Here is a 15318-nt window from a genome sequence, read left to right on the forward strand (position 1 = left end):
TGATTCCAATTACAAACCACAATACCAGAGTGGGAAGTGTCATCCCGCTTCCCCAGTGCAAAGAGAGGAAATATCTGTTGCACACAGCCAGAACAGCAGCTGCCTTCTTGCTGTACAGACTGGAACCATGCAAACACACGTGCACATAAAGAAATGAACCTCAGCAGTGATCTGCCATCTGGAGCGTCTGCCGTGCAGCAGTCACTGAAAAATCACATGGACACGTAGAAAAATGCAGCAGTGGTATATCAGCAGATATGGCCTGGGCATGCATCATTATTATTTATTAGTTCTATGACACAGGGACACGTAACACTGCAAAAATTGGGATAATAATTATTTCCCCCCATCATTCATTCGTCTTGGCTGCTTAGATCGTAAGGTCTTTGGGGCAGATATGGCTGGAAGTTGAAGCTACACACATTCAGACTGGAAATAAAGGGTAAATATTTAACAGCGAGCGTGATTAACCACTGGAGCTATTTCGCAAGGGTCGTGCTAGATTCTCCATCACTGACCATTTTAGAATCAAGATTGGGTGTTTTTCTAAAAGCTCTGCCCTAGGAATTATTTTGGGGAAGTTCTGTGGCCTGCGTTATACAGGAGTTCAGATGAGATGATCACGATGGTCACTTCTGGTCTTGGAACCTATCCCTCCATTACTGGCTCCTACAGGGGGTTTGCACAGCACCCAGCGCAGGGGGGTCCAATCTGACACGAGGCCTCCTGTGGCTACTGTCACACACATAATAGTAATAGAGCAGTTGGCGAGTAAATCCACCCAATCCTGCTCTCCTTGTTCTCCCAAAGGTTCCCACTGAAGCCAACAGGGGGCTTCGAAGGGATGGAGAAAGTCAGTTTGGACTCATTATTTGGCACCCTATTTTACTATTTTAGAAGACACATTGACAGGAATCAACTTTGTGAGGAAAGATTCAGACTGGCTCCGTTCAATAATCATCATTGCACGATACTGCATTTGCTGTGCGGGGGAAGCAACAGCTGCTAGTCCAGTATTGAACGTCTCCTATCAGGCCATTTAATCAGCTCCAGTTGTAACCGCTGCAGCATAAAAATCTCAGTGGAAACAGCTGGAATGTGGAGAGTGGGAAGGAGGCACTGAGATGCCAGAGGCAGAGAGCTTTATTTGCTCTAGGCTCTGTCATTATTGCATATAAAAGGCTTAAAGGGACTGAAATACTAAAGTGGAGAAGGTGAGAAGACAAGTGAAGCTGCCGTTGCTGAGACCAGCACCAGCCATGGGGAGAGCTGCCCAGAAAACTCTCCTCTCTTTACTCTGTCTAGCAGCAACGGTTTGTCAGGCTCAGGACACCTGCCCAGGTGAGTGAAAGACAATCCTGTTCCCATCAGCATTTCATACTGTGGCTCTTGCCAACCTGAACCCTGGAGTACTGGGAACTGTTCAGGAATGTTTGTTGTCCTACACATCTATAAAGTGCTTTGTCTGCTCAGGGTGCTTTTAAAATGATAAAAAGAACAGCTTCTTTGTACAAAATTCCTTTGTCGAAATTAATCTATATTGCAGGAGTGTACAACACAGACTAGAGGTGTTCAGAAATCAGACACAGTTTTCGCAGACCATGTTGTGAAAATGTTGTCTCTTGTCTTCATTGAGATTCTTCAAAATTTGACTTGACCTCTTCTCCCTCATGCTCATTTACTATCTTCTAACCTCCCTGTGTTGCTGCTGGAATCTCTCTGTCTAAAGCTCCCATCTCCTTTGCATATTGGGGCCAAAGCCTTTCTAATCTGGTGACTGACCGACCCACACAGGAAGATGATCTAAATTCTGGAAAATAAAATCTCAATCTTCAAAGCTCAGAGTAAGCCTATGATTTCAGATCCCTCTGCTTTATAAAATTCACCTTTACCAAATTAAGATGATTATTTATAAAATTGCAACTGTTGTGTACATATCACTGCAAATCCACTGTACAACTCTTTCCATGTCAACACTTTCATTTCTGTGCTTTGGGTTGAGAATCCAGCAGCATTTGAAGGTTTATTTTAGTTTATCATGAAATCCTGTGATCCTAATGCAAGATTTAGTCAAATTTGTGGAGACCTCATTCAGGCAAATGGTCTCTTTGAAGGAAATGGGAGGTTTGCTAAACAAGGATTGAATACAGGCTTTGCCACCTTACGCATAAATTAATGTATTATTTCAGAGCAGTACTGCCTTCACGGTTCATCTCCTTACGTTCATGATCTGAGATTGTAAGAACAACTGTTTTTTAAATTATTTCAGTTTTGCTCAATTTCTTAACTGAACGGAAGCTATTTGTTTTTCCTGTGCATTTCATTCTGCTTTTGTTTCTCTGTACTTAATTTCATTAAAAGACTCTCATGAATTGACACAATGCTGCAATGGTCAGGTTGCAAACACTGCAGAGGGATGTATACATCAAAGTTAAGTCTGAAGTGATTTCTTTTAAATACAAATATTTAATAACATCTTTTTAACTTTTGTTTTCACTGTAACTTAAAACAAAGACTAATAGTAATAACCCCCAACTTTTTATATTAGGGCATTGTCTCTGAAATGCATAATGCTGAAGAAAATGTTGGATTTATCACTAATAGAGTAAAGAAAACCAAGGAACTATCTAGACTTTCATTTGCTGGGTTTATCCCTCTGGATTTCTGTAGAATGTTTCAGATCCTGAGAAGCTAACAATCATTGATTATGGGTTCATTTCTTTCCCCAGAGGTGAACTTAGTGGGTTTCAACAGTACTGATAAACTCTCCATTGTGCAAGGCTGCCCTGGAATTCCAGGTGCCACAGGGCCCAGAGGAGACCCAGGAAATGCAGGAACAAGAGGTACGTTCCCAGGCACTGAATGGGAATCAGACATGGCTGGTGCTGATGTAAATGGGAATTATTTTTGTAATATGCTCAGACTTTGGAGATTCCCCTCAACCCTGATATGAGGAAACTCACATGGCATCTCCCATATCCTATGGCAAGGGATTGGAGCTTCAGAATAACCAAGCTCTGAAATACTGTCCATTCCCTTTGGGGTGTCAGATTGGCAACCAAGTCCTCTGGTTCTTTCCCCATCTCTATCACTGGCTCGCTGTGTCACGTTAGTCAAGTCACTCTCTTTGAGCCTCAGGTTTCTCCTCTATATAATGGGGATAATGGTCCTTTACCTCCCAGAGTTTATCGGAGGCACAATTCATTGATCTGTGTAAAGCGTTCTGAGAAGTTTGGATGAGGGGGCTAGAGAAGAGGAAATCATGATTATTATCATGAGCTATGACATTAAAGATAGCATGTATAAAATGGTTGTTTATCAGCTTTGGTTCTCACCTGGCAGCAAGATGTACTTGTCTCTTTGACTTCAATGGGCCTCCATGTAAGAGTCCATGCTAGGGGATCCTGATGTGAGATTTGAATTTCGACACAGATGAGTTCTTGTAATTCCAGTTTGGGGTGGTAGGTGGGATTTATGTACTCAGTATTTATGCTACCTTGGAAAATATTCAGTCAGTTTTCTGTGTTTGCAGGAGAACAGGGACCTCTGGGGATCCCTGGAAAGGAGGGAAAAACTGGCCCAAAAGGTAAAGTAACAAAGGGCAGAGAACTGTGTTTTCCTATAGGTGACCTAAGAACAGGAAATAAGTTTTTAATCAAATATCAATTAGAGCTAGTTATAAAATACCAATTCCTATAATATCTGGACTCCAAACCACCATAACTTCCCTTCACTCTATATTTGACAATAAAGGGTTTATTATTGCAACAGAACTTCAGTTCTGATCCAGTGTCAAGATCTCGCTCTCTCTGATCAGTCTTTACTTACTTATTTTTTGTTCAATCAGGAGAAAGAGGTCCTGCTGGCCGCCCTGGAGCGAAAGGTGAGAGACCTCAGATGATTCTTCTCACTGCAGAGCAGGGCACTTTATGGTGCTATTCATGGTGATAGAGGAATTGGGACCAACAATCTCCCTACCCGTTTCATTATACAATTTTTCCTTCCACTTCTTGCCAAACAAAAAAGCTGAAATGAAATTGGTTCCAGTTAAACAAGGATGTCCCCTTTTTGATTTGGTTTAGAAGCCAAATGACAAAACACATTGTTGTTCTGAAATGAAGAGTTGGAACATTTCAAAATTGTGATAAAATATTTGCTGGAAAAATTTCACCCAGCTCTAAGTATAATGTCTGATCTGTCATGACGTCCTATGTAGTCATAGGAAATAGATCTCAACTGCAGTGTAGACGTAGCCTAAGCCTATTTCATTTCAGCCAATGCAGAAGACAAGATAAGGTAAATGCAGTTCTGCCAACCCCAAATCTTTGAAAAACTTAAATTAGGTTCATCAAAAATCCGGAGACTGGTTTTAGAATCATGAGATTATGTAAAAATAATAGATCTGGTGTTCTCTTTATTTGCCTTCTGCTTTTGAGTATTTAGGGGGCACATTTTGAAGCTTTTGCCGTAGCTTTGAGGGCTAGAAACTTACTTTTTCTTTAAGACCAAAGGCTGAAATCAAGTCACATCCACTGGACCTGAGGAGCTGGGGCTTTAAGGAAAACACTAATTATCATGAGACTCATGACCAAATCCTGAGAGTTGGCAACATACATCACTTAAGTCCCACAAAACGCCAACTTTAACAGATCATGCGGAGTATAGCTGGTACATAGGCCTTGAACTAGCCCCTCCACACAATGAAACCAAAGTGATTGCTTTAGTGAGATGGTGAATTATGGAGGTGACCTCCAGGTAAAACAAGGATTTTATTCTGAGTTCTTTTTTTTTAGGAGATAAAGGAGCCCCGGGATGTACAGGAGTGCCTGGAACACCTGGTGAGACCCTCTGGACTCTCCTTTATACTGAACACATCATTTCAGTTTATTTTTGCAGCACTAAAAATTAAGAGGCTGAAGAAGCTTGCTTCTTGAATAGTTACCATGTCCACAATATCAAGCTCACTGATCCTCCAAGTGAGATTTGGGCTCTATAAAGAGAGAAATAGCTGTGCCTACAAAAACATGTGCCATCCATGTGTTGTAACATCTGGAACAACACTAGCCAGATGACCTTTGGTATGAGACAGAACAGGTGAAATGTAGGTGAAATCTGTAGATCTGGAGGTGTATCCTAGAGAAGGTTACTTTCTCCTACCCCTCCTTATATTTCCCACATACGAGGAGTAGGGAGTATGAATCACAAGAAATGGATCCTATTTATATGTCCAGTTAAAGGAATGACCCTTTTTCTACCAGTACTTTATTTAACTGTTATTGTCCCGTTGTCGATTGGAATTTTTTAAAAAAGAATATTGAGTCAAAGTCACAGCTAGCATAAGCACATGTAACTCCCCTGGTTTTGTGGGCATTGCTCCTGTGAACTGTCCAGCAACTAACTTTGTCTATTAAGGACCAATTCTTAGCCCTGCAAGCAGGAACCTCATCAGAGGGTGACAAAATAGTGTTGGCTACACAATGAGAGCTGTCTTGATGGTTAATGCTGGAAGGCTCAGATCAGAGATGTGTGTGCATCCATTAGCACTTGGATTTTCACAATTAAAAACCTGTCTAGTGCATTTTCAAGATAACAAGTACTTTGCTATCCCAGCTGTACCAGTTGGCCAATTACACAGTTTAAAAGACAGTAGAATGTTTTCTGGTTCCATTTCACTTTCTATTGTGTTTCTTTTCATGACAGTGCAGAAAATCGTGGAAGACATACTGTGTAAGACAGGTGAGAGTTTCTTATGACCGCTAAATGTCATCTCATTCCATCCAGAGACCCAAACATGAAAACCCGTTAGAGATAGACAAATTGATCTTTTAAAATGAAGGTGTTTTGCTGTTAGCAATTGGCCAGTGAATCTTTTGTGGAAATACATTTCAGCCGACAGGTTCACTTGCAAACTGATGTGAGTATTCCTGTGAAAATCTGATATTTTTTCCGGGTGATTGCTCACCCAAGTTACATGATAACCTGAAGCCCTTCTGACTCACAGAGAGATTTCAAAATGCTGCATGGGGACTTTCAGTACAACTCTTTGTGAACATTTCAATTTCCCTGTGTTTTCAAGACACTTTCAGCCAATCCTCTGTTCAGGTTGATCTGTTCTCACACAGAACAGATGGGGTTGGGCTAGTGGTTGTGTCTTTTCCTCTTGCAAAGAAACTTACAAACCAGACTGGCACACTGGAGTCTAAATCATTTGGTTTGCGAACTACAGAGAGTATGAAAAGCCTAGCTAGGTATATACGCTGCTGCTCTATTAGGTTTCCAAAGATGAACACAGAAGGACCATAAACTATATAAAAAGGGAGTATTTGTGGCACCTTAGAGACTAACAAATTTCTTTGAGCATAAGCTTTCGTCAGCTACAGCTCAAATAAATTTGTTAGTCTCGAAGGTGTCACAAGTACTCCTTTTCTTTTTGCGGATATGGACTAACATGGCTGCGACTATGAAACTATTTAAAGGGATACTACCCCATTCCCATATGCTACAGTGTGGAGGAGAGGAGAAGATGACTCAAAGATTCTTTTCCAGTTACCTGATTCTGCAATTGATCTGGCCCTCAGTGCAACATAAAGCAGCCCATGAATCCCTGCTCCAAGGAGAGTTATACAACCAATTTACATGTTTCAATTCTTCTTTCAACCAGGAGCAAAGAACTGCAAGGAGCTGTTAGCTAGAGGCAACATCATGAGCGGCTGGTACACCATCTACCCCCGTGACTGTAAAGCCATGACCGTGCTGTGTGACATGGACACAGATGGCGGAGGATGGATTGTAAGAACAGAGCATAATGAAGCTCATTGGATGTTTTTTCTTGAACAACAAACAGTTTACTGTCCCAAGAATGGGAGGTGGCCCTTAGCCAGTGGGTTGCAGCTAGGAGAAAAGCATGAGGACAGAAGCTCTGAAGCTGTTAGCTCCCCATGGTTAGCTGAAATAAAAACACAGATACTTCCTGAGCCCTTCTAATCCTCCCTAGTCCTTGGTTGTGGAGATAACTTGGTTGTGATCACAATCGGTTCCATGGAGGGAACCCGGAGCTTTAGAGTCTAAAAGACCCCATCTGAGGGGACATTTGTCGCTGCTCTGACACAGGTTTCCCTTTTCCTGGCTATTCTCTGCCTGGCTCTCAGAGCCTCCTCAATAGCTGCCCAGACTCCGGAAACAGAATTTGTTCTTCCTTCCTCTTCTAGTGCATCCGCTGCTCTCTTGCTCCAGCAACCTATGAGTACGAGTGCAGAGAGCGTTCTAGGGAGCTGAGCATGCAAGGGGTTTGAACCACATCACATTTAAACCTTCTAATTTATAATTACACTTATTTATATCCCAGTCGTGCCTAGAGAATCCGATGAAGATCAGGGTCCCATTGCGCTGGGTGCTGAACACACATACTGAGAGACAGCCCCTGTCCTTTGCAGCTCATAGGCTCCATAAACAAGGCAGACAAAGGGCCAGACAGAAAGCAGAGGTGATGTGACTTGCTCGAGTGGCACAACTGCGTATAGAACCCAGGAGTCCTGATTGCCAGTCCAATGCTGTAGATTTCGGACCATGTGATCCTTTAACCTAGTGCAGTTGCTGCCAAGATTTAATACGATCCTCTGAGACAAGCCTCCCTCTGCGATAGTCACCTGAGGCTGAAATAGACCTGACCACATTAAGTCTCATTCAGTGATTTACAGTCTCAGAATTTCTGGTCTTCTGCTCTAGTAGGATGGAAAACAATGTGGGATTTCCCAGCTGAGAACCTCCTGTTTCCCTGCAGGTGTTCCAGAGACGGGTGGATGGCTCTGTGGATTTTTACCGTGACTGGTATTCATACAAGAGAGGTTTTGGCAGCCAGCTGTCAGAATTCTGGCTGGGGAATGACAATATCCACCTGCTGACATCCCTTGGTAAAGACATCACTGATGCATTCTTTTCCTTACAGCAACCTTCTCCACCAAGTTTTGTTCCCACACTTTAGCCACGGACACAGGGTATAGAGTTGTACTAATCGGTAGAGGTAACGCTTCCGCTGCAGACACTGCTTCCTGTTCCTTACAGCCCAGTCCTGCCACACAGAGCTATTGAAACCAGTAATGCTGTGGTAGATGGGCTGGATCCAGTCATGATTCCTGGAGCAGCATTTTGTCCTCGGGTGGTTCGCCCACAGTACAGCAATAAGGGATGCTACAGCCTGGATGAGGTCATCGATTCTGAACTACCTTCGCAAAGCATAACATGGAGCAGGTTTTTAATAGGGAGGTTAGGTTGGTGGATGGAAATTGAATTGATAAAGGTCAATAGGAAGATATTGGCTTGATGCAAAAATTAGTGAGTGAAGTTCTGTGATGTGTGTGATGCAGGCAATTCAAAGGGATGATCATAATGGTCCCAGCATAAGGGAGCCTGATTTGTGTGTAGAGCCTTTAGGAGCTTGTGCAATACAAACAATCAATAACAGTAATAAACACTAATGGATCGTGCTGAACATTTTGCTTTCAAATTGTTTTCTAAAGGTCCCAACGAGCTTCGCGTCGATCTCAGAGATTTTGACAACAATGATGTATTTGCTACATTCTCATCTTTCAGAATTACTGGGGAGGTTGAGAAATACACGCTTATAATCGGACCCTTTCTTAAAGGCACTGCAGGTAGGTTCTGAGCTCATCCTTTACCCTTTGTGGCAGATGGAAAAATGGAAAACAAAAGTGATGCAGAATATTCTATCGCAGAAGCAAAAGGCGAGGTAATCTGTGGAGGTGATGTCTGTCAGGAAACATCAGTTATTCTCCTGCTGAACTATTAGAGGAGAAACACAGTGTCTAGTGACAACAGAATATACAGTATAATACGGATATCCTGCCTAGTGAGGGATTGAACGCAGAATAACGAGCAGAGGTAGGCACATCTACTGCTGATTGCTTTCCCGAATTAGATCTTAATGCCCCATAGAAATATCTGAATTAAACTAAGTAGGCACACCAGGATTGGTACAAGTCAATGAGTGGGTAGATATGCCCCATTTCATGTAAACTATTCATCCAGACTTACGGATACCAGAGACAGCAATATTCTGTGGCATGCAGAGTCTGCTGCACACCACTGCAGGATTGCTGAGTCACATCCACAAGCCCCCTAGGGAGAAGGGCTTTTAAATAGGTTTAAAAGGGGCAGGGGACAAAAGCCAACAGAAAAGCATAAAAAAGGGCCACCTTAACAGAGGGCCAGATTTTTTGTGGGAGGGAACATGTAGAGTCAGAGGCGGAAGAAGAGAGTAACCAGTAGAGGCAAATACTTAGAATCTCAGATACCTATATGTAAATACCAGGCGGATGGGGAATAAACTGGAAGGATTAGTATAATTGTAAATTTACTACTTAAGTGCCATCACAGAAACTTGGTGGGATGAGTCTCATTACTGGAATACTGGTATAGTGGGCTATAGCTTGTTTAGGAGGGACAGGCAAGGTAAAAAGGGAGAAGGTGTTGAATTATACAGCAAGAATATATACACTTGTTCTATGCTGCAGGAGTAGATGAGAGGCAGACCAATTGTCTCTGGGCAAAGAAAAAAGGATAATAAATAAAAGCGACCTTTTGTATGGGTGTACTATAGTAATGGGGGACTTTAACTACCCAGACATTTGTTGGAAAAGGAATAAAGAAAAACACAAAAATTCTTGGAATGTATTGCGGACTCCGTTTTGTAGAGGAAGTAACCGGGAGGGCTGGGGGGCAGGAAGGCGGGAAACAGCCATTTTAGACTTAATTCTGACCAACAGGGAGGAAATGGTAGCAAATCTGGAGGTGGAAGACAATTTGGGTGAAAGTGTTCATGAAATCACAGATGTCTTTATTCTAAGGAAAGGAAGGAGTGGAAACATGGACAAAGTGCGAAGGAGAAGTACAAAAGAGTAGCATACCCATGTAGGGACAAAATCAGAAAGATTAAGGCACAAAATAAGTTACACCTAGGAAGGAAAAGAAAAAGCCATAAGAAGAGGTTCTTAACATATATTAGCAGCAAGAGAAAGATGAAAGAACATGTAGTTCCTTACTTAGCAGGAATGGAGAGCTAATAACTGAGGAAATCAAGAAGGCAGAGGTGTTTCATGACTAGTGTGTTTCTATCTTCACTAAAAAGGTTACTGGTAATGACATACTTAACACACTATTAACAACAAGGGGGAAGGAATGCAAGCCCAAATACGGGGGAAAGGTTATACAATATTTAGATAAGTTAGATGTATTCAAGTCAGGAGGGCCTGGCTAAACTCATGCTAAGGGACTAAAAGAGCTAACTGAAACAATCTCAGAACCATGAATAATTATCCGGATAACTCCTGAAGGATGGGTGAGGTCCCAGAGCACTGGAGAAGGGCAAACATAGTACTTATCTTTAAAAGGAGGAACAAACAGGACCCAGGGAATTGTAGGCCAGTCAGCCTAACTTTGATACCTGGAAAGACACTCACTCAAATTATTAAACAATCAGTTTGTAAACACCTAGAGGACAATTGGATTAATTAGCAATAACCACCATGGATTTCTCACGAACAAATCATGTCAAACCAACCTAATTTCCTTCTTTGACAGGGTTATTGGCTTAGTGGATAAGGGGAAAGCAGTAGACATGATATATTTTGATTTTAGTAAGACTTTTGACCAAATCCCACATGGCATTCTCAAAATGCAAACTAGGGAAATGCAGTCTGGATGAAATTACCGTAAGATGGGTGCACCACTGTTTGAAAGACTGTATTCAAAGAGTAGTTATCAGTGGTTTGCTGTCAAACTGGGAGGTTCTAATGGGGTTCTGCAGCGGTCAGTCCTGGGACCGGTAGTCGTCAATATTTTCATTAATGTGTTGGACAATTGAGTGGAGAATATGCTTATAAAATCATAGAATCATAGAATATCAGGGTTGGAAGGGACCTCAGGAGGTCATCTAGTCCAACCCCCTGCTCAAAGCAGGACCAATCCCCAACTAAATCATCCCAGCCAGGGCTTTGTCAAGCCTGACAATCTGCAGATGGCACCAAGCTGGGCGGGGTTGCAAGCACTTTGGAGGACAGAATTAGAATGCAAAATGACCCTGGCAAATTGAAGAATTGGTCTGAATTCAACAAGATGAAATTCAGTAAAGACAATTGAATCACTTTTCACTTAGGAAGGACAAATCAAATGCACAACAATGTGATGCAGTTGCACAAAAAGCTAATACCATTCTGGGGTGTATTTACAAGAGTGTGGCATGTAAGAAACAGTAGGTAATTGTCCTGCTCTCCTCAGCACTGGTGAGGCCTCAGCCAGAGAACAGCGTCCACTTCTGGGCACCTCACCTTAGGAAAGATGTGGACAAATTGAAGAGAGTTCAGAGGAGAGCAACAAAAATGATAAAAGGTTTAGAAAAACTGACCTGTGAGGAAACGTTAAAAAACTGGTAATGTGTAGTCTTGAGGAAACAAGACTGAGGGGGAGAATCTGGTAACAGTCTTTAAATACGTTAAGAGCTGTTATAAAGAGGACACTGATCAATTGTTCTTTATGTCCACTGAAGGTAGGACAAGAAGTGACCAGCTTAATCTATGATAAGGAGATCTAGGTTAGATATTAGAAATAAATTTCTAAGTATAAGGGTAGTTAAGCTCTGGAATAGGCTTCCAACAGAGGTTGTGAAATCTGCATCACTGGAAGTTTTAAAGAACAGGTTGGGCAAACACCTCTCAGGGACTGTCTAGATTTATTTGGGGCTACCTCAGCCGAGGGGGTTACACTAGATGACTTCTCAAGGTCCCTTCCAGCCCGACATTTCTATGATTCTGTGAATCTATGATCCTGAATCCTCAGCAGGCTCCGGGCTATGCTGTTAGTGTTAGGACCACATTGGGCTCACATTATACCATCACAATGGTGTAAACTGATTTCAGGACACCCAAGGACCGAGCTCAGACGATCATTTTTCTCATCCTTTCATCTACAAGAGACAGTGGGAATTGCAGCCTATGATGTCTCATGTGACTGAATGGTCCTATCCGAGATTTGCATGATCTTTAACAGTTGCTGCAAATGTATCTATCTTGGTTGGGAGCTCCTTGCTTCCTGTGGGCTCTTTTCTCTTCAAGCTGTCGGAGATAGCTCCTGTCCCGGACTTTGATTCTCTGATGGAGCCGATGGCACCACTTGTTATGATCACTTGTCAAGATTTCCTATTGGTCAGGATCAATTGCAAATTCCTTCACGTCTTGCTTGCATATGTCTTTGTAGAGAAGCTTGGGACATCCTGATGTTCTTGTTCCCTCTGAGAGCTCCCCGTATCGCTTCTTCTTGGGTATGCGTCCGTCTTCCAACCTACTCAGATGGCCCAGCCACTGCAGTCATCTTCACTTGAGCAGGGCTGTCACACTTGGTAAATTTGCCCTTTGAATTTGCCCACCATACATGAGAGTGCTGAGGATGAAGGATTGGCACACTAGCATATTGGTCTTGATGGTCAGCTTTGAGTTGTTCCATGCTCTTTTAGTTAGTCTGCTAAAGGTGGTGGCAGCCTTTCCAATGCAAACATTTAGTTCTTCATCCAGTGAGAGGTTGGTGGTCACTGTAGAACCTAAATAGCTGAACCTTTTGGACTACTTCTAGCTGGTTGGCATTTAAGGTGATTGAAGCATCTTGTGGAACCCTCTGTCCTAATACAACTGTTTTCTTGATGCTGATGGTGAGAGCAAATGCCTGACAGGTACTTGAAAGGAGGTTGTCATAAATATAAAGGGAAGGGTAAACCCCTTTGAAATCCCTCCTGGCCAGGGGAAAGCTCCTCTCACCTGTAAAGGGTTAAGAAGTTAAAGGTAACCTCGCTGGCACCTGACCAAAATGACTAATAAGGAGACAAGATACTTTCAAAAGCTGGGAGGAGGGAGAGAAACAAAGGGTCTGTGTGTCTGTCTATATACTGTTTTCTGCTGGGGATAGACCAAGAATGGAGTCTTAGAACTTTTAGTAAGTAATCTAGCTAGGTATGTGTTAGATTATGATTTCTTTAAATGGCTGAGAAAAGAATTGTGCTGAATAGAATAACTATTTCTGTCTGTGTATCTTTTTTGTAACTTAAGGTTTTGCCTAGAGGGGTTCTCTATGTTTTTGAATCTAATTACCCTGTAAGATATCTACCATCCTGATTTTACAGGGGGGATTTCTTTATTTCTATTTACTTCTATTTTTATTAAAAGTCTTCTTGTAAGAAACTGAATGCTTTTTCATTGTTCTCAGATCCAAGGGTTTGGATCTGTGGTCACCTATGCAAATTGGTGAGGCTTTTTATCCAACATTTCCCAGGAAAGGGGGGGTGCAAGTGTTGGGAGGATTGTTCATTGTTCTTAAGATCCAAGGGTCTGGGTCTGTAGTCACCTAGGCAAATTGGTGAGGCTTTTTACCAAACCTTGTCCAGGAAGTGCGGTGCAAGGTTTTGGGAAGTATTTTGGGGGGAAAGACGCGTCCAAACAGCTCTTCCCCAGTAACCAGTATTAGTTTGGTGGTGGTAGCAGCCAATCCAAGGACGACGGGGGGAATATTTTGTACCTTGGGGAAGTTTTGACCTAAGCTGGTAAAGATAAGCTTAGGAGTTTTTTCATGCAGGTCCCCACATCTGTACCCTAGAGTTCAGAGTGGGGGAGGAACCTTGACAGAGGTCCATGAATTCTTGTAACAGATCTTCATCATGGGCTATGAGGGCAGCATAATCAGCCTAAAGAAGTTCCCGGATTAGCACCTTTTTGTCTTTGGTCTTTGAGTTAAGTCATGACAGGTTGAAGAGTTTCCTATCCGATCTTGTGTGGAGATACACTGCGAATATGGCCTGGTGAAAAATGTTCCGTACTGGAAATAGAAATGCAATCTCTCTCCTGACCCCAGGGAGATTTCTGCTGGTTGGTGAAGGGAGAAATTTAGTAACCTCACTGCAGGACCGCCAGGCTGGGCTGTGGCAACTGATCTGTAAAAATGTAAAAGGCAAACAAGAAGAGAATATCTCACCCACCTTGTCTCTGTAAAAACAGGTAATAAATAAACCCAATTGTTTCCACAGGGGATTCTTTATTCGGACAAAACGGCATGATGTTTTCAACCCACGACCGTGACAACGACGTGTCATCAATAAACTGTGCAATAGTTTTTAAAGGGGCCTGGTGGTACAGTGAATGTCATGCGTCCAACCTGAATGGATTATACCTGAAAGGAGCCCACGAAAGCTATGCTGATGGGGTGAACTGGATGTCATCCAAAGGGCACCACTACTCCTTCAAGATGACAGAGATGAAAATCAGGCCCGTGTAGCCAATCAGGGAGGCACTTGTAATAATTATACTGAGCTCTTATATAGCAGTTATAGGCCTGTCATAATAAACATTAATCTGAAGATGACACTAAAGATCTTTTCTTTATGCACCAGCCACAAGGGGGCAGACATCATCATAGACACTTACCCAGCACAGTGCCCTAGGACTAGAGCAGGTAAAAAAAGATAAAAATAGTTTTGTGGGGAAAAAATTGAATTTTTCAGTTATTTTCATTTCAAAAGATTCTAAATTAACCCATTTTTGCTTTTGGCTTTTGTGCATTAAAAAAGTATGATTTTTTTCCTGCCAAACAAAACATTACAACCACATCAGTGATATTTCATGAAAATGTTCATGTTTTTTCAAAGGCTGTTTGTCCACAGAAGAGCTCATAATTTGAGAAATGTCAGCCAGCTCTGTCTAGGTTATGTCTCCTCTCCTGCATGCCTCTGCTGTCTCTTGATTCCATTACCAGAAGCACCACGACAGCTCCTACCACTGCCATGCAATTCTTCCTGTGGTGTTCAGGACTCATTACCCTCAGATGCTGCGTCTGCCTCTGGAGAACCTTCCCCTCTGTCAATAAAGCAAGGGCTGCTCAATGAGTTCCACGTCTCAGATTTGTTTGTACAAACAAGACAGTTCAATAGCATTAAAGCCCAAATGTGCCTGGCCCTGCATTGTGAACATTGTGGGCAGAGCATGCCCTGGGCAGAAGGGGACATTATTTGCCTGGCTACCCTGGGGAGTACAAGAGAGGGGAGCTACCTCTGCCAGCAGCGTTGCAGCTGCAGAAGGGTCATGTCGAAATAGAGTGAGGGTGGAAATAGAAGAGCACTGAGACGATCTCAGGCTAAACCTGCACTAGAAAGTCCCATCGCCCAGCCCATGGTGCCTTGTGAGGCAGAACAGGCCATAATCTTCCCTCTTTATGCTGGTATTATGCCCAGCGGAAGATTTAACAATTTAACAGCAAATGCTGACTGGA

General features: G+C 42.5%; 1 protein-coding gene across 1 annotated transcript; it reads left to right on the plus strand.

Annotated features, from left to right (window-relative positions):
• Window positions 1–706: 706 nt before the first annotated feature.
• Window positions 707–14932, plus strand: LOC140899207 (ficolin-1-like). The gene is made up of 10 exons (XM_073314247.1): window positions 707–1341; window positions 2730–2843; window positions 3533–3586; window positions 3848–3883; window positions 4794–4838; window positions 5701–5736; window positions 6662–6789; window positions 7781–7910; window positions 8517–8651; window positions 14081–14932. The coding sequence occupies exons 1-10, from the start codon at window positions 1260–1262 to the stop codon at window positions 14326–14328; spliced, it is 1008 nt and encodes a 335-aa protein (XP_073170348.1). The 5' UTR covers window positions 707–1259; the 3' UTR covers window positions 14329–14932.
• Window positions 14933–15318: the final 386 nt, after the last annotated feature.

This window comes from Lepidochelys kempii, chromosome 16 (assembly GCF_965140265.1).
Source record: "Lepidochelys kempii isolate rLepKem1 chromosome 16, rLepKem1.hap2, whole genome shotgun sequence".
NCBI classification, from domain to species: domain Eukaryota; kingdom Metazoa; phylum Chordata; order Testudines; family Cheloniidae; genus Lepidochelys; species Lepidochelys kempii.